At 36.4% G+C, this 21,958-nt stretch overlaps 3 protein-coding genes across 4 annotated transcripts; 2 read left to right on the forward strand and 1 right to left on the reverse strand.

Moving 5' to 3' along the window:
• The first annotated feature begins 790 nt into the window (after window positions 1-790).
• On the forward strand, window positions 791-13,723 carry LOC105159403 (exocyst complex component SEC5A). The gene is made up of 21 exons (XM_011076455.3): window positions 791-1,304; window positions 2,767-2,909; window positions 2,989-3,080; window positions 3,268-3,462; window positions 3,548-3,675; window positions 3,768-3,926; window positions 5,132-5,236; window positions 5,917-5,991; window positions 6,167-6,304; window positions 6,398-6,586; window positions 6,930-7,055; window positions 7,371-7,497; window positions 7,608-7,818; window positions 9,503-9,618; window positions 9,767-10,007; window positions 10,436-10,529; window positions 11,988-12,065; window positions 12,151-12,207; window positions 12,419-12,568; window positions 12,828-13,040; window positions 13,247-13,723. Exons 1-21 carry the CDS (start codon window positions 948-950, stop codon window positions 13,478-13,480), a joined length of 3,228 nt encoding a protein of 1,075 aa, XP_011074757.2. The 5' UTR covers window positions 791-947; the 3' UTR covers window positions 13,481-13,723.
• Window positions 13,724-14,391: 668 nt separating this feature from the next.
• On the reverse strand, window positions 14,392-16,014 carry LOC105159404 (sm-like protein LSM3A). Of its 2 annotated transcripts, none has more exons than XM_088878319.1 (3): window positions 15,852-16,014; window positions 14,921-15,019; window positions 14,392-14,639 (listed from the first exon to the last, which is right to left on the reverse strand). In XM_088878319.1, the coding sequence occupies exons 1-3, from the start codon at window positions 15,966-15,968 to the stop codon at window positions 14,556-14,558; spliced, it is 300 nt and encodes a 99-aa protein (XP_088734445.1). In that variant the 5' UTR covers window positions 15,969-16,014; the 3' UTR covers window positions 14,392-14,555. The 2 variants fall into 2 exon arrangements, with proteins under 2 accessions (XP_088734445.1, XP_011074758.1); XM_011076456.3 differs by having other exon boundaries at window positions 14,921-15,016; window positions 15,852-16,011.
• A 1,724-nt stretch (window positions 16,015-17,738) lies between these two features.
• On the forward strand, window positions 17,739-20,135 carry LOC105159405 (uncharacterized). The gene has a single exon (XM_011076457.3). The coding sequence runs from the start codon at window positions 18,514-18,516 to the stop codon at window positions 19,825-19,827; it is 1,314 nt and encodes a 437-aa protein (XP_011074759.1). The 5' UTR covers window positions 17,739-18,513; the 3' UTR covers window positions 19,828-20,135.
• Window positions 20,136-21,958: the final 1,823 nt, after the last annotated feature.

Raw genomic sequence — 21,958 nt, forward strand, 5'->3', positions numbered from 1 at the left:
TCTTGGTGATATGTTTATGAAAATATACTCAAATAATTTAAACCCTTGGTAAAAGAATATTAATTAAACCCAAATTTTGATCATTCGCATGAATTTGTGTATTAATGGTTTGCTTAGTAGCAAATAGAAAAGTAGGGATGAAAAAGGAAATAAATAACTGAAGAAATTTCAAAAATTGGACATAATGTTTGGATTCATTTTTTGAGTGTTTTGTGGAAATAGAGAGAGAAAAACAAAGATAAATAAGTGTGTTAGAGATAGTATGTATGTTTGGATTTGTTTTTGGAGATAATTTAAAATAAGTATTATATATTTAATGTTGTATTTTGGGAGACAAAAATTACTATTTATTGTCAAATCATGTTTTTGGAGATAATTTAAAATAAGTATTATATGTTTAATGTTGTATTTTGAGAGACAAAAATTACTATTCATTGTCAAATCATGCCTTTTTTATATATATTTATGTATATATGTGTGTATGTATATATATGTATGTTTTTATGCTAAAACAGTTAAAAACACCTAAATAAGGTGTTTTTGAATGATGGCAAACATTGGGTATGTTTTGACTTGTCTCGAAAATAAGTTGAAAATGAAAACAAACATAGTGGGAATATTCTGGGTTGTTTGTCTGTGTTTTCATTTACAATTTTAATTTTTGAAAAGATAAGTTTAAAAATATATATATATATATTTATTTACACATAATATTATTGAAAATATATTAATTTAACGGTTGTAAAGTTCCAAATATAGGCCGCGACACATAGGATCCTTTCCCGTTGCCTTCTTCAGAGCTCAGGCGGACCCTTCTTTACAATTTCTCAATTTTGATCAACTTATCCCTCCACTCAGATCCAGTTCCAGAATTTTCATACATTTAACACGCGTATACGTAAACAACTTCCTGTATCTACACATAATTATCGAATTTCGAACCAAAAATGTCGAGCGACGGTGACGATCTGGACGAGGATGAGATGTTGCAGATGGCGCTGAAAGAACAGTCGAATCGCGATGTCAATTACCAGAAAATGTCGCAAGGTAAGCAGAAGCCTGTTCGCAACTACGTCCAGCCTCCTGCGAGCGCGCAGCAGCGGCAGAAGGGGATGGGTAAGCAAAGGAAGCCGTCGATGGATGAGGACGACGATTCGGACGTGGAGATGCTCAGCATTTCATCTGGAGACGAGGATGATCGCGGCCGCGTGGCTCCGAGGCAACGCGCAGGGGCTGGGAAAGACGATGACAGGGCTTGGGATGGGGAGGAGCCTGACTGCTGGAAGCGAGTCGACGAAGCTGCGGTATAGTATATCTTTATCACTTTCTGTTTGTATGTGTATACAAGCATGTGCACAATGGCTGCATTTAGTGAAGTGGAAAGGTTAATTTAGTTGTTTTTATCTCTATATTTGTGTTAAGGAGAATATGTGTTTGTAGAAATTGATGGATGCTGCTGTATTACATCTCTCTCTTTTTCCCTCTCTGGTTTCTCTTTTTCTTTGGAAAGGGTAATAAAACTGGCTCGGGTTTTTTTTTTTTTTGGGGTGGGGGGTTTAATGGTGGACTCCCTACTTGTGATGTACATCACAAAGGAGAAGCAAAAGGTGTTTCAAAATTCAATAGCAAAAGAAAAACAAAGAGTACTCTTCTAGCAATATATTGTGAGGTTTAGAGTTGTCAATTTAGGTTTTAGCTTGGTGTAATTTAGTTTTTGTAAACATTTTTCACTCTGTAGTGGATGCAGGAGCCACATTTTTGGTTTTCTTCTCAAGTTATGTGAATCGCGCCAAAAAGATACACTGAGACTGGTGTGAGTTAGGGAGAAATGCTTGATGATATGCATCCAAGATACTGAACTTTTGAGTTTGATCGATGTTTTTTTATTTTGTCTTCTCTGAGTTGCTAGCATGTTAAATCTTAAAACCAAGTGGGGGGCAAAGTGGAGTGATCTTCTTGTTCTCATGTAGATGCTTTGTATAAATCTGTTTTTCACCCGAAAACACGTATTCAAGGTTTGACTGCATGAAGGATGTGCTTCCAAAGTATTTAGAAATAAATGGATTGCTTATTTCTCCTAAGTTCATTGTCTCTTACATTTGGTTTCACTCCCTTTTGTCTTTTCTTCTTTATGTAATTAAGCCACTTTTTGAAATAATTAGTCCAGATATATTTCTTCTTGCGATATTATGAACAAGGCAATACTGGGACATACAATGACTCTCTTTATATGGATAGCTGGATGATGTGCATTTTCTACAATGACAAGCTCCTAAGGGAATTTCCTGAGATAATTCACAAGGTTCATTGTTTATATTAATTTTACACTGTGTGGAAGTTTGAGCTGAATAGTAAGTTCTGAATGTCAGGTAGCTCCCAGTTGAGCGCCGTAAAACAATGACGTGTGCTCTGACTTCAGAATGAAGTAGGATCTTTTGTGATTAATTCAAACACAGACATTAGACTAGACTTGTTCATGGACCATCTTATGAGGTGCCTTTTCTAATTGTAATATAAAGCGCTCAGCTTATTCAATCTGCCACCTCAATCACCACTCAAGCAAAAAAACCACTAATTGGATTTCAAGGTCTGGAGTGTGCTTATCTTCCTATATTATTGTGAAAAGAAGAAGCTTATTCCTCTTCCTGTTTTTGAATTTTAGCTGGCCTATCTTCTTTCATGAGTAATTATTACTGGTGATTCGTATGTCTATTTTACCATATTATGCTGTATTCCTTTGATTACTGAGTGGAAGTTCTTTGGCAGCTGGCTCGTAGGGTCCGTGAAATGAGAGATACAAGAGCAGTTCCTGTGGTTATAAAGATTGACCGGAGGCCAAAAGGAAAAGGACTAACCAGTATGCAGTCACTTCCCCGGGGCATGGAATGGGTGGATCCTCTTGGACTGGGGTAAAAGTTCTTATTTGGGTTCTTCCCTCCTTTGTCTTGCTTCTTGATTGTTTGCTAACCTGAGCTCGTATATGGACAGGCTAATCAACCACAAAACGTTTAGGTTGATCAGTGATAATATGGTTATTCCTCCTACCACCGATGTGGAACCTCTTGATCCAAGTGCTCGGGGTATTTGCTTATTTGTTCTTTGAGCTGTACTTTACATTTATTTTAATTCTATGCGAAGTTAATGATCTTCCTCACCTAGTTAAGGAACATGCCTGCCTTCAGATATTGGATTTGTAGAAGATGATCTCCATTTCTTGGAGTTGCTTCATCTTCATCTTAAAGAAACCTTGTTTATATGGTTTTACAGAAAAATTAAACTATTACTTGGAGGTGTTTGATGCAAAACTTTTTTTATCACGAGTACACCTGGATACTAGCGCCGCGGATTTGGAAGCTGGAGCTCTTACATTAAAGAATGATCTTAGAGGACGCACCCAACAGAAAAAGCAGTTGGTCAAGGAGAACTTTGATTGCTTTGTCTCTTGCAAAACAACTATCGATGGTCAGTTGGGCAAAATAGCACCTGATTTTGAAAGTGTTTTGTGAATCATCCAATTACTAGTATGTTATTTTTTTGTCTTTTACAGATATTGAGTCAAAGATGAAACGAATTGAGGAAGACCCTGAAGGTGCTGGAACTGCTCACTTGTTTGACTGTATCCAAGGAGTCTGTTCGGTTGCTAATCGTGCTTTTGGCCCTCTATTCGAGAGACAGGTAGGTAGGAGCCAAATCCTAGTTTAGTCCATCGATACATTATGGATTTATTGGCGGTTATCCTGGAATAGTTCTGAATGACAATTTTCCAGGAGCAAGCGGAGAAGATTAGATCTGTCCAAGGGATGCTTCAGAGGTTCCGAACACTATTCAACCTGCCAAGTGCAATCCGTGGAAGCATTAGCAAGGGTGAATATGATTTGGCTGTTAGAGAGTACCGGAAAGCAAAGTCTATTGTTCTGCCTTCTCATGTATGGCTCCGTTGTTTCGTATTACACATTCATCATGGCAACAAGTATTTGTACATCTTATGTTGTTGAAATTAAGGTCTAACAGCCTCATAATTCTACATTGTAAGCCATTGAAATTAATATTCACCATCCATATTCATGTTTGCTCAATACTTAAGTGGATCATGTGCTTTAGTCAATCATTTGCTTGTAAAAGTTCTTTATCCTTCCCAAGACCTACACTCTGATCCAGGATTAGCACTTGCAAGAGTAGCTTCTAACTATGGTGTCACTGGTAGTTCATAGATATCTCTAATGGCTAAGTAGCCATTATTCACCTAACCACCCAATTTTGTAACTGAGATGATCCATGACCACTCTCTTGCTTAGTTTCTCCAATGGTTTTGTTTGTCCCGTCAATTCAGAGTTTGAGTTTTAGTATTAGGGTCTTACTTTACTGCAGTAGAGTTTTATAAGAATAGTCATATTTGTGTGCTGAACCTTTCATTTTATGGTGGATGCTATCTAACCCGAGTAGAATACTATGGAAGCAGCCTCTATTATGGCTGTGGTAAGATCTAAATTCTGTGGAATTTGTACTTGTCCTTCATCTACTTCCATATGGTGGAAGGGAGATTTTGGGGGTTCCTCTATATGCATGACAACTCCTTTTTCCCTTCTTTTTTCGCGGGCTGTGGGGGCTGCATTTTGTTTATTTCAGGTTTTGAGTTAGCCAGAGATTATGGTAAACCTTGTCGTTAATTTCTAATTCTTTTGGTGTCATTACGAGTTTTCTGCAATGTCCATTGGTTTCCTCTTCTGCAGCTTCTTATTTAGTTGCAATATTCAATTTTATACAAATGAAACTATTGTCAGATGTAATTTTACATGTTTAAATTCCAAAGCTGGGAAGCCTGGTAGCTTCTATGAGGTGTGTAACCGCAAGGCATCCTCCTTCTGTTTGGTGTCTTATGGTCTTAAATTTGAGACAACCTTTTGGAAGTCTATATCTTGTCTTACATGTTCCGGTCATCTCATTGCATGCTATTAATTTGGATCTGACTTCTTTCTTGTAAGGAATTTTGTCCAATTCTTCTTTTTCCTAGACAGGACTCAAGAATAGAATTGATGATTGGCGTTACCAGCCTAGACAAAGAAAATGATTTCAGCCTGATTCTTTTGATTTGCCTTCTCCAAGTGCGTGTAATGTTTATTTACTTTTTCAGGTGGGAATTCTTAGACGTGTTCTTGAGGAGGTTGAAAAAGTAGTGCACGAGTTCAAAACCATGCTTTACAAGGCCATGGAAGATCCAACTGTTGATCTAACAAGTGTAAGATCTATTATATACTCTTATCAGTACTTCAAGCACATGCAATATTAGGGATTTATTATTGGTCATGCTCAAAGTGGAATTGACTTTTTTGTTGGCTTTCTGTTTTTAACTTGTTCTGAAGACCAATTTAAGTTACCTCTTTCGGTTGTCAATTATTTCGATATTGTGTTTGTTTTGTGTTTACCAAATAGTATTGGGTAACGGGCAACAATAACTTAGCTAGAATGGGAGTGGGGTGTCCCTATAATAGTGAAATGATGTATTACATTTTATTTGGACTCTCTTTTGCTTCACAAAGCTAGTATCTTTAGCATATTGTTATTGCTAATTATTACATGTATTCTAACGAGAGATCATGCAACCTCCCTCCCCCCTCCCCAAGAAAAATAAAGAGAGAAACACAGACAGACATGACTAAACAGAAAATAAGTGCACAAAACTCGTACATTAACAGATGGTCGGCTATAAGAGCAATAGTTATCTCTTGTAGCAATTTAACATGCTTCAAGTGGATGGAAAGAAAATACTTTTGAGCAATAATATTTTTAATTTTTAATTTTTAAATCCACTAAATGGAGACAAAATTTTGTGGTACCCGATGTCTTGCTTATGAGGGACCTGTATTATCTTTTATAACTCTTATTGATAGCTCAATAGTTACTTAATGCTTTATGTAGCTTGAAAATACTGTGCGGCTTTTGTTGGAGCTTGAACCTGAGTCAGATCCCATAAAGCATTACTTGAATATACAGGTGAAGAATTTCTATTCCTCACTGTGACCAAATATTGTGGTTCATTACAACTGTAAATCATATTGCTCATGTTACCATGCCTCTTTAATAGATGGTTCTTAAGACTTTCCACCTAAAGTACCTTAATTAAGACTGGAAATTATTTTGTTAAACTTTGCTGTTAACTTTGAAACAGAACCGCAAAATAAGAGGTTTGCTTGAGAAATGCACTTTAGATCTTGAAGCGCGAATGGAGAATTTACAGAATGAGCTACATGAAAGAGCATTATCTGATGCCAAGTGGAGGCAAATTCGGCAAGATATAGATCAATCAGTGAGTGCAAGATTTTGGACTGTTACTGACTTTGTTTGGAGTTGGTTGCTTTCTACTCAGTAATTCTACTCGTTTTTCATTTACAATTATCAGTCAGCTGCGGATTACTCTCTTGCTGATGAAAACGATCACCTAGCTGGAGACTTATTCCCAGAAATGACTAGCGAAGAACTCGACGCTCTTCGGGGTAGATATATTCGCCAGTTAACTGCAGTACTTATCCATCATGTACCTGTCTTCTGGAAAGTAGCACTTTCAGTTTCCAGTGGAAAGTTTGCAAAGGTATATTATAAAGATCATCATGTTAGATTGCTGTACATTTATCAATTAAGGGGCTTGCCCCGGGGTTGAGCTGCAGTACAACATGAATGGGAGTCACAGCTCTGCCTCTAAGTTCTCTAGTATACAGGCCCCACTTTCTGTTCTATTAATTCCTCTAGTGAAATTGGGAGCATTAGTTAGTCTCCACTGGAGGATAAGAATTGAGCTATGATTCTTTGCAATTGTCTTCTTCTTGTTAGTCTTCACATTATTACTCTTCGATATGAGTTTATTCTTTCCAATTAGAATCAATGTTATGGTCTTAGCTCATTTTCCTGTAATATTATTGTCTTTCCTTCTTCAGTCTTCTCAAGTGTCTGCTGATTCGAGTGCGAACAATCCTGTTAATAAAGCTGAGGATAGATTGGTAGATTATCTTGATGAAGTTGCTGGAATGATATGTAATACACTATCAGCCTACAAGTCTAAGGTAAATGCCTATTCTTGATATGTTGATGTGAGATTGTCCGAGGATTAAAAAGAATTGCTCTTTGATAATAAGAAAGGAGGATAAGAACTCTAGGGTCTGGAATCAGCCTTGGAGTTGCACTGTTGACCTCCTCTGATGGCTCTTCTTGTTGGTTGGTAGCTGCTGAAGTTTATTACTCCTTGTGACTTTTCTATTTGTAATCCTCTTCTGAGGTTTTGTGTACTTGAATATGTCCGTTTTTGTTGAAAACTGTTTTGCCCTTTAGGTGAAGATCTTGAATGCTACTATTTTCACGTTCTCTGTATCCTTATACAGGTCCTCACTGCATTCAATGATCTTGAAGAATCCAATATCCTGAATCCCCACATGAATGATGCCATAAAGGAGATTTCAAAAGCAAGTCGAGCGTTTGAAGCAAAAGAGTCGGCGCCTTCAATTGCAGGTATGATTACTTTAAAGATAGAACAAAGGAAAGAAATTATGTTCGGAAGTTTCCTTTTCTGGAGGTTAATATCTTGAAATCGTTTTGAGCGTAACCTTTTGCGGTTGCAGTCACAGTCCTCAGAACACTTGAATTTGAGATCTCAAAAATCTATATACTCAGGCTTTGTTCATGGATGCGGACTTCAACAGAAGATATATTAAAAGATGAATCTTGGGTCCCAGTATCTATTTTAGAAAGAAACAAGTCACCATATTCTATCTCATCATTGCCTCTGGCATTCCGTGCAATTATGGTTTCAGCAATGGATGAAATCAATGCGTGAGTACCTAATTTCTTGTTTGTCTTTGCTATTTCTACTTTGCTTCAGTAAAATTTGTTCCACTAATGCTCATTAAAGCATTACGAGAAGAAATAGAAGAAATTTAACTTTTAGGCAGGCCATCAGCCTTAAGAGAAATAGGTGATGTTAACTTGAAGGTCGCTAAACATGAAAACAGCTTTCTTTTCTTCTTCATCACCTACTCATTTTTCTCCCTACTATTTTCAGTTAGGTTTTTCTCTGTGGCATCATAAGGGGGAAGAGTTATGGAGGAGAAATTAGTGGAGTGCTGAGCACATAATAACTTTCCACCTGATGAAGAAAAATACTGTTTGAATATCTGTTTATGGGTTGACCATAGTTTCTCCTTCAGAAAGGAGTAGTCAATTCAATAGTTCTGTTTCTAGGACAAGAACCCCCCCCCCCCACACACACACACACAGACAAACCTGAATCACCAACAAACTTGTCCCATGATAACTCTAACAGCCAGAATCAGTGGTCCAGCACCTCTTGGGTCATTACATCTTATACAACTTTCTACTTTTGGTACATCCTCTCCCCCCCTGTTCCAGCTTCCCACACCAGTCCCAATAAGAAAATAATGGAAGCAACTGCAGTAAGTTAGCAAATAGAGAAACAAGTGGGAGAGAAAGTGAGCGCAATCGTTTGTCTCACTGTCATCTGTAAATGTCCAAATCTTTAGTTATAGAGTGACACCAATGAACTAAGTAAACAAAAAATTGCCTTATTACCTTTACTGAAGCTGGACCTTAAGAGAGCAGCTTCATCAAATTTTGTTGTTTTCCATTGCTTCATTAGTTGCATCTGTCATCATTTTGTTCATCAAAATACTTGTCTGTCTTAGAATATTTGGTTTTTCTTTTAACTTTAATGTGATTGTGGCGGTGAATTGGGATGGGCTCTATTCGGTTGTGGCGTTGGTGGAGGCATCAATTATGTTGCATGACAATGTTCTGACAGGCTGAAAATTCATGATTATGTTCAGAGATACCCTTGTATTATAAATACCATATGGTTTGGTTTTTGGAGGAGTAGCAACTCTCTGGCTCTGGGGACCTTCTTCAGCAAAGAGATGCTGAGATGGTAGAACAATTTTTATTTCAATTTATTTCATTGTTTAGAAACCACCTGGAAACCGAGCATCAGTTCGATTTGAAGAGAAGAATGCATATGAATATCAGCTTTTCGAGCTGGAATGTGAGTCTTTATGTGATTCATAATGGTAGAAACTGCACTAGATGTGGTAAAAGCAAGTTAAATTTCAGACTCCTATACAGATAGCATGATAACAATTCATATTAAAATTATTGCTTATAAGAACGAATATCTCTCCGGAGTTTCTTTATTGCTATTTCAAATGTATTTAGATAACTTCTTTGGTGGCTGAGCCTATGGGTTTGAATCTGTATCCATGCACATCTTAGGCTCATTTGGTGACTCATCCTTGTAGGGTGTGAAGTTGTAGAAGTATTCATACCAACAGCAGAAGAACCAAAAAAGAAAGACAGAAAATAGAAGATGATATTTGTAACTATACATTGATTATTTGGAGATCTGTTGTCTTACTTGAAACAATTGAAGGAAAATAGAAGTTAATGTCAGCTTCACTTTCATAAGAAAGTTGGTTCACTGTTTGGTATCTGTATTGATCGTTTCCAGGATGCTTCAATCTTTGCAAAGTGAATCAGCAAATTCAGAAGATGTGTCGTCACAGCTTCAAGATATCCAAGAATCAGTTAGACTTGCTTTTTTGAACTGTTTACTGGATTTTGCTGGTATGGAGGATGAGCACTCTCTACTGCTACTTTTGTTTTCGTCTTGAGTGATTTTCCATATCAAGTATAACTTACAGATTGCTTAATTTTCAAGAGATCAAGATAGGAAAGGTGTCCTAACAACTGTTACAATTTTCTGTACATACAGGTCATTTGGAGCACATTGGCTCCAAGCTTACACAGAATAAGTCAAATCTTGGGAGTATGCATTTCCAAAATGGATATTCTCACTCTCATGAAGCAGCGGAGAGATCAGTTGATCCAGTTCCTGGAAGTATCGTTGATCCACATCTTAAACTACTGATGGTCCTGAGTAATATCGGATACTGCAGAGACGAACTTGCTCATGAATTGTATGGAAAATACAAACATATTTGGCTTCACTCGAGGTACATGCAAAGCAATACTTGTATATAATATTACGAACAGGCAATAGTCTGGCTCTGAAGTAAGAAGACCATGAGCTGTATGGCTGACTACTTAATCGTTTTGAAATTTTGAGTGCTAGTTTTAACTTCTAAATATGTTCTTTCTGAAAAAGACTGCTATTCTGCAGAAGTCACCTTGGTTTTTCTCTTATTTTCCACTCATATACCCTCTTCTGGCACTTTAAGAAAGAGATTAAGAAAAGGATAACAAGGTTCGAAGGAATGGAAAGACTTTTTGCTGCAATCTTTATTGAGGAAGCTAACACCCGGTTTTTTATATCTGTGATTAAATTCATATAGTTTATGAGATGCATCTTGCTTAAGTGATGTTTCGAACATGGGTGCTGGATTTTAATGTTACACATGCTGTCTTTTATTTTCCAATTCAGGGGAAAAGTTGACGAGGACAGTGACATTCAGGATCTCGTTATGTCTTACTCTGGCCTTGAAGAGAAGGTCCTTGAACAATATACACTTGCAAAGGTATGCAACAGTTGTGTCTGGTAGACTGAGGAGATGTTTTGACTGAAATGGTGCACATTGATGTGTATCAAACATAATTTTTTTATCTGACGAAGCCATTTACCTTTTTGAATTTCTGTCATTATGTTGTGCGGGGTTTCCTGAATTACCCATTATCCAGTTGACTGTATGGTTTCCCATTTAACCTTTCTGCTGGTTGCCATTTGTATTGGATATCAGCAATAGCAAGCAACAGTATGTCCCCTGAAGTCATTTGGGTTGAATCTAACACAATGTCAGATGCAGAATTAATCCAAGTAATGTCTGGTTTTTGATTAAACAACATGAAAGTGTACATTTTTCTCACTTCCCTGGCACGTGGCACGTGTCAGTAACTATTATTAGCAAGTTTGTGAGTTAAGCAACTAAGCCTCTTCGTAAGGATGTTTAGACTTCTTAAAGCTGCAACTGATGACCATTTATCTGAAGCTGCTGCCAAGCAGAACATTCTCTGTTTAAAATTAAATTGATATTAAACTAACATTGATGTACATCTCGGGATTGTTTATAAAAGAATTGGTTTCTTGAAATTGGCTTTGGGGACTGATATTTTGTTAAAACTAGGTGCATGTTTGGATTGATTTCAGGGGTAACAGTCCAAGCAAATGGATAGGTCAATGAATCTCGTCAAAATTAGCTCTTTTGTGGGTGCCAAATTCACCCCAATTTGACATCCTGACATGATTATCAACTTCTGATTTTTCGCACTTTATTAAAGTTCCTTTAAAAATAACTTATGGTTCGTAGCATTTGAAATAATGAACGACAGTAACTGAAAGAAACAAGCGACTGCATTTTAGTGAAAATGCAAGCAAAGATGATACAGAAGACTTCCACTGTATGTTATTTTCTATTCCATTTAGTAAAGGCTTTGTAAATGTAAATGGTCCGAATTCATTTGTGTGACTTATGTTTAAATGTGGAATTTGAAAATCCATAGATCATTAAGTTGGTCTCTTAGACAATATTTCTTTTTATATTGTTAACTCATAAGTTGACATCTGTCCAATTAGGATATCTTAGGATCCAGATGGCCTAGTCCTCTTGAGATTGACTCCTAATGGTAACTTGGCATTTAGGAAAATGCTACATCAAGTGACAGTTGTACCAAAAATATTTACCTGGCATGAGAGTTGTTGCATGAATGTGCATGTTCATTCCTTTGTGATTCTAAGTCATCAAGTTGTTTCAAGTTAATAAGAGTTGGTAGATGTTTAGTCAGGTACGTTGGTAAGTGTAGGATTTCCTTGTTAAAATTTCCCTTACTGAATTCTTATGCTTTTCTGATACGAGAAATATCCTTTTTATGTATAGGGTGGGGTAAACTTTTACATCTAGGACTTTCTGGGTTGGGGTTTTAACCAATGCCTGCTACTGTTGTAAACTTTATTGACCTTATGACTTCATTCATTTCTGCAGACAAATTTGATTAGATCAGCTGCAGTAAATTATTTGTTGGATGCTGGAGTTCAGTGGGGAGCAGCGCCTGCTGTGAAGGTAGGAACCAATGTCTTTTTATTCTTTCAACTAACTTCAGTTTGCGTAATATGTATGCTCAGTGACAAAAAAAAAAAACTTGCAGGGTGTGCGTGATGTAGCTGTCGACTTACTTCATACTTTAGTAGCTGTACATGCAGAGGTAACTTTCCACCTCGAGTGATTGGATTTAGTATTGTCTCTTGTTTATAGCTTACCAAGAAGATCTATTTTATTGAATATCTTTATAACAATATACTTCTCAAATTATATGTATCATTTTAATGAAATCGCCGCATGTGTGCAAACTTCCAACATTTTTACACAGCTTTTGCTTGGATGCTATTTCAAGAACACATTTGGTCTTTATGCAGGTTTTCGCTGGTTGTAAGCCTCTGCTGGACAAGACTCTTGGTATTCTTGTTGAAGGCCTGATTGACATTTTCCTTGGTCTCTTCAATGAAAATAAAACCAAAGATCTCAGGGCATTGGACCCAAACGGCTTTTCTCAGCTAATGCTTGAGGTAAGTTGAGGTATTCCTTCCCCATCTGAATTTCTCCAGAACCGATGCCCAATATTTTCTAGACACTGTTGATGAGTATTGATGACAAGTCTAGTGTTAAAGCCAAACGTGAGACATCCCCAGCACCTTCAGAAAATATTTTTTCCATTGTAAGAGATTTATGGAACAAGTGTAGTGCCCTGCTGGAAGTACCTACAGTAGTTAATTTATTCATGTTCTGGGTGTTTGGGAGCTAATTACATTCTTCATTTTTCTGCAGCTTGAATATTTTGAGACCATATTGAATTCGTACTTCACTCATGATGCAAGGGAATCGCTTAAGACTTTACAAGGTGTCCTATTGGAAAAGGCAATAGAAACTGTGACAGAGCCTGTAGAGACGCCAAGTCATCAGCGTCGGGCTACTCGTGGAAGTGATGATGTGCTTCCAGATGACAGATCGGGATCTAATGTATCACCGGATGACCTAATTGTAAGAAATTTATCTCTCTGTGTCCCTTCCCATATTTAAGTTTGACCCTTTCTTCTCTCTTCTGTTTTTTCGAAACATATCGATTCTCTTCAGTTCTAAGTGCATGTAAATTTGCATCATCCTAAGTTAATGCTGCAGGAGCAGACCAATTTGATACAATCGTTGCTTTTTAACATAATTGTCACTCATTGTGTTTGTTTGATTAGGCTCTTGCCCAGCAGTACAGCTCCGAACTACTTCAAGCTGAGCTCGAACGGACAAGAATCAACACAGCATGCTTTGTGGAGTCACTTCCATTAGACTCTGTCCCGGAATCAGCCAAAGCAGCATATGCTTCATTTAGAGGAGGGTCAATGGGAGGGGCCATGGATTCTCCTAGCAGAAGCTTCAGAGGATCACAGTCTGTTAATTCACCAAGTTACAGGCAACGGCGCCGATGAGCTTGTGTTTCTATCTCCTTTTCCCCTCAAATTTGTACCTGCTACTTTGCAGGTTGTTGTATTTTAGTAATTCATGTTTCTTCTTTTTCCTCCCCTCAATGAGTAATTCCGCCAGTTATCCAACTGTAGGTATATGTTTCTGGAAATTGTTTTCTTTTTTTTAAAAAGGTTTCCCGAAAATGTTTCTCAAACTTAAGTTTTGTGTATTTCCGGATTGGCTTTATGTTGAGCTCTGATGTGTTATTCTGTTGTTTTCACACGGAAGCCAAAAGAAAAGGCGAAAATTATTCTCTCTCTGTCTCCCTCTCCAGGAGCTATGCCAAGTGGTAAGTTTAAAGTTCCTGGACCCCCATAATTTGGAAAACGTTCGGATTCAATCCGATCAATATTGTCTGCGTAATTGCCTCGTTTGATTTAATTTGAAGTCTTGTAATTAATAATTGTACTATGACCAATATAACTGGCATAATTAATCATTTTTTTAGAGAACAAAACTACAATTTGAGTAGATAAAGTACCTGTAAGATTTTGGATATAACATACCAGTTCGTTGATTATGGATTGTGATAACTGCGTAGTTACTGCTAACGTTGTTCAATTATATTAGTGCTATATGTATATTATATATACATACAGATTCCATATTTATATATAGTACTTGAGTAAATCAAGAAAAGGGGGAAAAAGGATGGCCACACAATTCCCCAGGCACCTATGCCTAATTGCTTGGTACTTTTTCTATTCTGTCATTCTTCAAATGGTCTTTCCTCAAAATAATGAGACTGGAGTACTAAAACACTTGTTCTTCTTGAAGTGCATCTAATACATGGCACAGCTGCACAGACATCCCTTTGTCTGGAAAGAACGACAAATGGATGTGGGGGTAATAGTGTTAATCACGCTCTACGAAGTAGTCAACAAGGTTGTGCATTTTCTACCGCAATTCCCATACACAATAAATAACTAAACATTGTTCATAATTGAAAATCCATGGCAATTCTACAAGTTCAACCAAATTTTCTAAGGTTACACAATGAAGAAAACCATAAGCCTTTAGAAACCTAGACCTCTTACTCTATATCGCTGTTCTCAATGGAGGTGACACCAATATCACGCCATCCCCTCTGACGAATAAAAATGGCACTGTACGCCTTGTAGTCTGCAAGGCCATGAACATTAGAAATTTGAAACAAGATACAGAGTATAGATGACATAGTTAATATGGCAAAATTAGCACGTGAATTAAATAACTAGCTCCAAGTAATAACAAAAGATGCTTTGTCTTCAGCAGGATAGTAGGTCAGGCATGTCATAGTATTAGCTGTGTTCTGTTATGGAAAATCTAAGCCAGAAGATTATCAGCGCCTATGGTCTACCCTTCTGCATGTTCCTAGGTGATACTACAAAAAGTTAAAAGAATACTGTAACACAATAACATACCCTCACAATTTCCTCGTATGTTTCATCATCGATCTCCATAGTTGTAATAATCTCTTCGACATCACCCAGGATCATATTCAAATGCTGATCATAAGCCTGCTAAATTCACATTACAAGAGACAAGTGGTGCTAAGGAATAGTTTTAATTTATTTTTGCAACAAATCCCACACGTACTTCTACTCAGAATCTAGAAAATGAAAAAGGGACAGGAACGCAATCACACTTATCCTCTGTCTTTTAGGCATTGCCATGAGGGCAACAGGCAGGATTTTGATGGATGTATCAACAATCACAAGAATTTTAAAGCTACCCTTTATGAAAAGTAGTCTTATGTGGATAGGTAGGAAAAACAATAGGTTGCTGCAGCCTGTTGGTGTTCGGCAAAGTCACATCTCAATCTTTACATAAAGATGGACAATCATAGCTCGTATGTTAAGAGCAAAATGAAGACCACAAGTTAGTAGAAACCACAGTACTTTAAGAATTATCAGCTTAAAAAATTCAGCTTGATCACTAAACTTAAAATCTAAAACCCAAGTGGTATTTATGGTGAAATTCTTGCGAGTATGGAGGAATAAGAAAAGAAAATTATGGATCAGAAATCATAACCAAAAAACAAACAATACAAAAGGTAAAAGAAAACCTAGCAATCAACCCAACATATTCAACTAGGATCAATGAACAAGAAGAACAAAACTTCCCCAAACCCTAATCGCCCACAGACCATCCTTCATCAACCGCACAGCTAATTTTGCTTAACCTCATCATTCCGCAACCACTAAATTACTACAGTTCGGTAAACAATTAAAACGCAATTTTCATATCTCCACGCAAATTAAGCATAAATAAACCACAACACCACACATATCCTTATAATATCAACAAGCACAGAAACTAACAGAAGAGAGACAGAGAGAGCAACAGACAGACATGGAGCTTGCCACGGAGCTCGCGATCGTGACGAAGCTTGACGTAGATGCGTTCGTCGAGGCTGAGACGAATGAGGTCCAATGGCTCCTTCACTGCGCTCTCCTCTTCGCTCCCCATTTTTCTTCTTTCTTTGCTTTTCACTGCACCTCTTCGGCGCCCTTTTACTAAAACCCTCTATAAATCGCGGTACCTCTTAGCAGAATCGCTACTTTGTTATCGCGATTTCTCTTTCAACTTTTCTAAAAGAACGTGAAATTATTATCATTATGACTATGGTCCTTCTCATGAATTTTGTAGCTTTATTTTTATTTAAAACACTCAAAAATTTTATTTGAGATAAAAAAAAATAATATCTTAGAAAATTTTAAAAGCATGTTATAATATACAAAACTTGTTTTTAATCAAACAACACCTTGAATCTAAATTTAGTTTCTATTGACATGGTTCAAATATCGATGATTTTAATCTTAAATTTAAATTTTGGGTGTATACGTTCTGGGAGGAAAATATAAAAAAAATATTGAATTTAAAGTAAATTATAATAAATTTTTCTAAAGTTTGCCATAATTATAAATACTCAATTGTCTTTGATAGAGATTAAATAATTATTCTTATTCGAAAAATTACTAATATTTTTTATTTTAATGATTGTCCAACAACTAACTTAATCAATTCATGTTCATTAGGTTTCATCCATTGTGTTTGTAATGAACTAACCAAAATGTCTTTATGAACTATTTAATAATTTTACTTACTTTTTTCAAAATTTTCAATCCACATTTTCCGTGATCATTTTTATACATATATATTTTGATTTTCTTTAAAAAAAAGAAAATACAAAGTTGACAATATTTTACCTTTATTAAAAAATTATATAATTTTTCTAAACAACGAGGGTGTATTCATAAATATGTCAAATCTCATAAAAACTCGTTATAATTTACAATAAATATAAGGCTAAAATGCATTTTACCCTTCTGTATTTTGTTGAAAAAGTTAAAAACTTCCTTGTATTTTTGAAATAGATTAAAAACCCCCTATGTTTTGTAAAACTCAGCAAAAAATACCCCTTTCAATAGTAATTAACAGAAAGTGCATTACACGTGCTCGTTGTGTGTGACGAAGTCGCCGTCACCCCCTTTCTTGGTTTGGGTGACGTCGCCGTGGCTCCATCGACGGGGAAGAGCAGAGGCGGGGGGGGGGGGGGGTGGGTGGTTAGGAAACAGGGTGGGGTGGGGGGGTTGGTGTTAATTTTTCTCAAAATAATATTTCTTTTACAATTATATTTTTTATTAATAAAATTTGAATCTTTAATTTTTTTTTATAAATTTAAGATCCAACAGTTAAGATTTATTTATAAAATTTAAAGGCTATGATATAATCAATATAGATTCATTAGTCATTAAATAAAAAATAATATATATTAAGTTAGAGTGTAACGGTCATTTTGTGAAAACTTAACATCATTAGTTAGATTTAAGGGATATGGGCGATCAAACTAAGTTTAAGAAAACACAGATAGATTTTTAGCCTATTTTCAAAATAGAAAAAAAAAATTTAGCAAACTTTTTAAAATACATTAGTTTTGATGCATTTTAGCCTAAATTTAATAATATTCCTAAATTTATTCATCCTTTCCTCATTAGAGCACATCAATTTGTGATCTTTAGCATCAACTTGTCCTATTTTATACGCCTCCCTCCAGACCCAAAAACTATATACATTAGGTGAGGTTCCATATACCAACTATGTCCCTCACAAGTTGCAGAAAGTGTAATAGTACAACCTATACAATACTTTTATTTGCTGTTGACGTGTATATATGTATATAATATAAGCCTTTCTTGTGGGAGATGCGTGTGTTTGTAGTGTGTCTCATATGAAAAAATGTGGCATGTGGACCCATGGATAATTGGATTCTCATTTCTCCTAATACATTGCATCTTCAACAACCCTTTTCACTACTTTGCATCACCCCTTTGCAATTTGTCTTAAACAATTTTTCCCTAATAATTATTTTATTCTCCACCTCCGAGTCCGACCCAGCATATTTTCTTTTTATTGTTTCTTGTTCAATAAGAGGCTTCACCGAGGTTTTGGGATGTAATGGTTTCACCTTTGGACCTTCATTTCAGGTTGAGTGCAAACTCCAATCTTGATTTGCGCTTCTTCAGTTTTAAAGTAAGTTCTTGACCATAAAGTGCAACTCTTTCTTCCCCCCCTTGTATTTTGGTGTAAAGATTGCTGCTTTTTCGGGGTATTTTGGCGAAACATTGAGTATGTTTGGTTATTTCTGGTGATTGGAGATTTGCTTTTTGTATATGAATGGATGATATTTTATGGGTTCTTTCCATTTGTAAAAACTCGCGAAAGGGTTGATCTGAGTTGATGATTAGAATTTTGACATAGGCGTCTTGGATTGTGGTTTAGGAGTCTTATGTGGTTGTTTCTGAGGAATAGCGATGAATTGAGAGGACAGATGAGGCTGTGTGTGCAAGGACAGATGGGTTTTGAGGATGTAAGACAGCTTGGAATTTAGGGGTTTTAAGGATCTTGCTAAAGAGTGTCTTCACAGAGTGAAGATTGGGGTTGTGTGTGCACAATTTGATTGGTTGAGGTGAATGTGTTTTGTGTTTGATCTAAAGCTGTTTTATAAGGGATTATGGAAGGAAATCTGTCCTCGAGGAATACGATGCAAGGTGATGGTTCTTTTGGAGGTTTTGATTTGCAAGGCCCGATTTTAGTTCATCATCACCAACAACTTAACTCTCATCCTAGACAAGGATCATCGATGCTTAATCATGAGAATTTCCCCCTTACAATGGGGAGCAGTCGAGATTGTGATCATACTGTTTCGGTGGCTGAGTATAATAAACTGGAGAGAGGGAAAATGGTGAGCGATGAGGATGAGCCAAGCTTTGTGGAAGGTGTTGCAGATGGTCGAAATGATCCAAGCAAAGGGAAGAAAGCTTCTATGTGGCAACGCGTCAAGTGGACAGACACGATGGTCAGGCTGTTAATTACTGCTGTTTCTTACATAAGTGAGGAAGCAGCTGCTGAACATGGGGGCGGTTCAGGGAGGAAATATACAAATTTACAGAAAAAGGGGAAGTGGAAATCTGTCTCGAAGGTCATGGCTGAAAGGGGTCATTTCGTTTCACCTCAGCAATGTGAGGATAAATTTAACGACCTCAACAAACGATACAAGAGGCTGAACGAGATCCTCGGGAGAGGAACTTCGTGCGAGGTTGTTGAGAATCCTGCACTTCTAGATATGATGGATCACATTTCTGAGAAAGCAAAGGAGGAGGTTCGAAAAATTTTGAGCTCAAAGCATTTGCACTACGAAGAGATGTGTTCTTACCATAATGGGAACCGTTTGCATCTGCCTCCTGACCCTGAATTGCGGCGTTCTTTGCAATTGGCTCTTAGGAGTAGAGATGATCATGATGATAATGATGTGAAAAGGCATCCGCATGAAGATAACGATGAGGTTGATCAAGAAGCTGAATTTGATGACCATGGTGAAAGTGAGGATAATCAGGCCCTACCTGGGGATCACCGGGCATATGGACTGCCTGGGAACCCTGCAAAGAGGGTGAAACACTGTCAGGGTCATGAGGATTTTAGTTTCAGGAGTTGTTTGAATTCTGTAGATTGCAACAAAACTTTCAATTTTCAGGCAGAAAATGCCGATTCTGATGCAAACCAAGCTACTGGCGATGGCCCAAAATCAAACGCCATGTTACAGAAGCAGTGGATGAGTCATCGGAATCTTCAGTTAGAAGAACAAAGGCTACACATAGACCTGCAAATGTTGGAACTGGAGAAAGAGAGGTTCAAATGGCAGAGATTTTGTCGGAAAAAGGATCGAGAATTAGAGATGATGAAGATGGAGATTGAGAGAATGAAACTCGAGAATGAACGTATGGCTTTGGAGCTGAGACGAAAGGAGATGGGCATCGACAACAATTAAACTCCTCCTTTCTTGACAAACCCCATCAACCATTGAGGGGTATATTTGATGATGCATTACACCAGTTTCTCTTGTGTATATGTTTCAGTTCTGGCTTATGATCATGCTTGTATCATTCATAGCATTGACTGTAGTTTTATACATATTGTAGGGAATACTTGTGCGGTTGAGGAACTTGTGTCATTTGTGGTTGTTACCGTATCAGACACGGGCTTCTGTTTTTGCACATCTTTCTTAACGATTTTCTGTGGTACTTGGTGGTATAGCAATTCAAGTGCATTTAGCTGATGAAAGATTCACATTCGTCATTTGTATCTTTTTCTTGAATTGATGACGCTAATTTTGCTGTCGTAGGTTGTCCGTTCAAGACTAACTCTATGTTTAAGAAAAAAATACTTGTATATACGACAAGTGTGTAAAGATGAGTTTAGTTGAATGAAACGATTTAGCAGAGTTTCAAATGGCTTAAAATTTTGCAAATAGTGGTTGTGGTCAATTATTCCAATTCAACGACGAAGAAAAACTTACCCATATTTGTGACTCACGACTCCGACATCAGTAACAATGTTTAAATAGAGACAAGTAGAAAAACAGAATACATTGAATTCCCATTGGTGGGCTATTTGATGGTGCAGTGCACAGCTCATAACAGAATTGGTTTTTCTGAATTTGGGCTTTGAGAGTGGTTGTTACTTTGGTGCATATGGACCCCAACACACTCCCATTCATCCTTTTCATGGGCCTCTCACCACTTACTTGTTTGTCTGTTTTAATTGAGCATCCCATTTTTCGTTTTTTCTTCAAAAATTCCAACTCCTAACCTATTTTTCACACTTTATATTTTCATGTTTGTTTCTTTTGCCAATAATGATGGGACTTGGGAGTGTGGGGCTGTACCTTTCTTTTATCTTTTCTTTTTTTTTTTAATTTTAATTTTAACTCTTGTCTTGACTACTTGTAAGTATAAACATCTATATCTATCTTCAATTATTATTTGAATTCAAATCATTTATCACTTCAAATATTGCATTCAAAAGGCACGAAATTACGATGAACGCTCCCCGATTTCAATCAAATTAAATTTTAATAATAAATAATATTTATTTGATGGGACTTTCCAGGTTTAATTAACCTTCTCTTTCTCCGAATCAAGAGAAGAATGATTATCTCCTCCTCCATTTTTACACTCTTTTCATAGTTGATTATTAAAATTTATAAAATAATTGCAATCGATTCACTTAAAAAAAAAAAAAAATAAAGACTTTCTCGATGAATTTAGGCAGTAGAAACATTTTCCCCCAAACAATTGAAACAAGGGTGACCAAATTGGACCATGTCACGACGAGTTTTAGTGAAAGAAACTTGTTTCGAGATAGATTGTTTTTTCATTTGTTTGGTAAGCACAACAAAGTGTTCGCTTCAATCTAATATTTTATTCAAGGAGTAATTACACATTTTTTTAAAAAAAAAATTGATGTAATTACATTGTGACTCCTTATGATTTAAAATTTGATACCCTTGACGTTTGTTTCTATCCAATAAATAGATCCATTCATTAGTCAAAATTTACTGATCTTATATGACAAAAAAAAATTGAATGAAATTCTATATTAACATTCGATTGACTCATTATTAATTTATTGCACGTCAAATAAATTTTTATGAGCATACTATCATTATAAGCGTAAAGATATATTTTGTCACATACATTAACATACGAAGATGTATAAAAATAATTTAATTAGAAAAAAATTGGAGAGTTGGCAGGCATGAATAAACACACATACAATGTCGAACTATTTCTGAATTATTATTCCAATCCACATGGGTGAGGCCCTCAACCCCCACCCCCACCCCCACCCCCCATCCTTTGTCTAATCATAATCCCAAAAGAGTGGCTATAATATGGTATTCGCCACACGCATGTCCACTAATTCTACATTTAATCATCATCATCATTCTTGTTAGGTACTACTTTTTATATTCTTCTATAATTTTGCCCAAAAATTAAACAATTAAATAAAACAAAAACTCTTAGAATAATGTTTAATCTCATCATTTAAAAATACAGAATATTAATATAATTTTTGTCACTTGCTATTTTATAATTGACTTTATAATAATTGATTTG

Source organism: Sesamum indicum, linkage group LG3 (genome assembly GCF_026168435.1).
Source record: "Sesamum indicum cultivar Baizhima isolate 11 linkage group LG3, ASM2616843v1, whole genome shotgun sequence".
Classification (NCBI taxonomy): Eukaryota; Viridiplantae; Streptophyta; class Magnoliopsida; order Lamiales; family Pedaliaceae; genus Sesamum; species Sesamum indicum.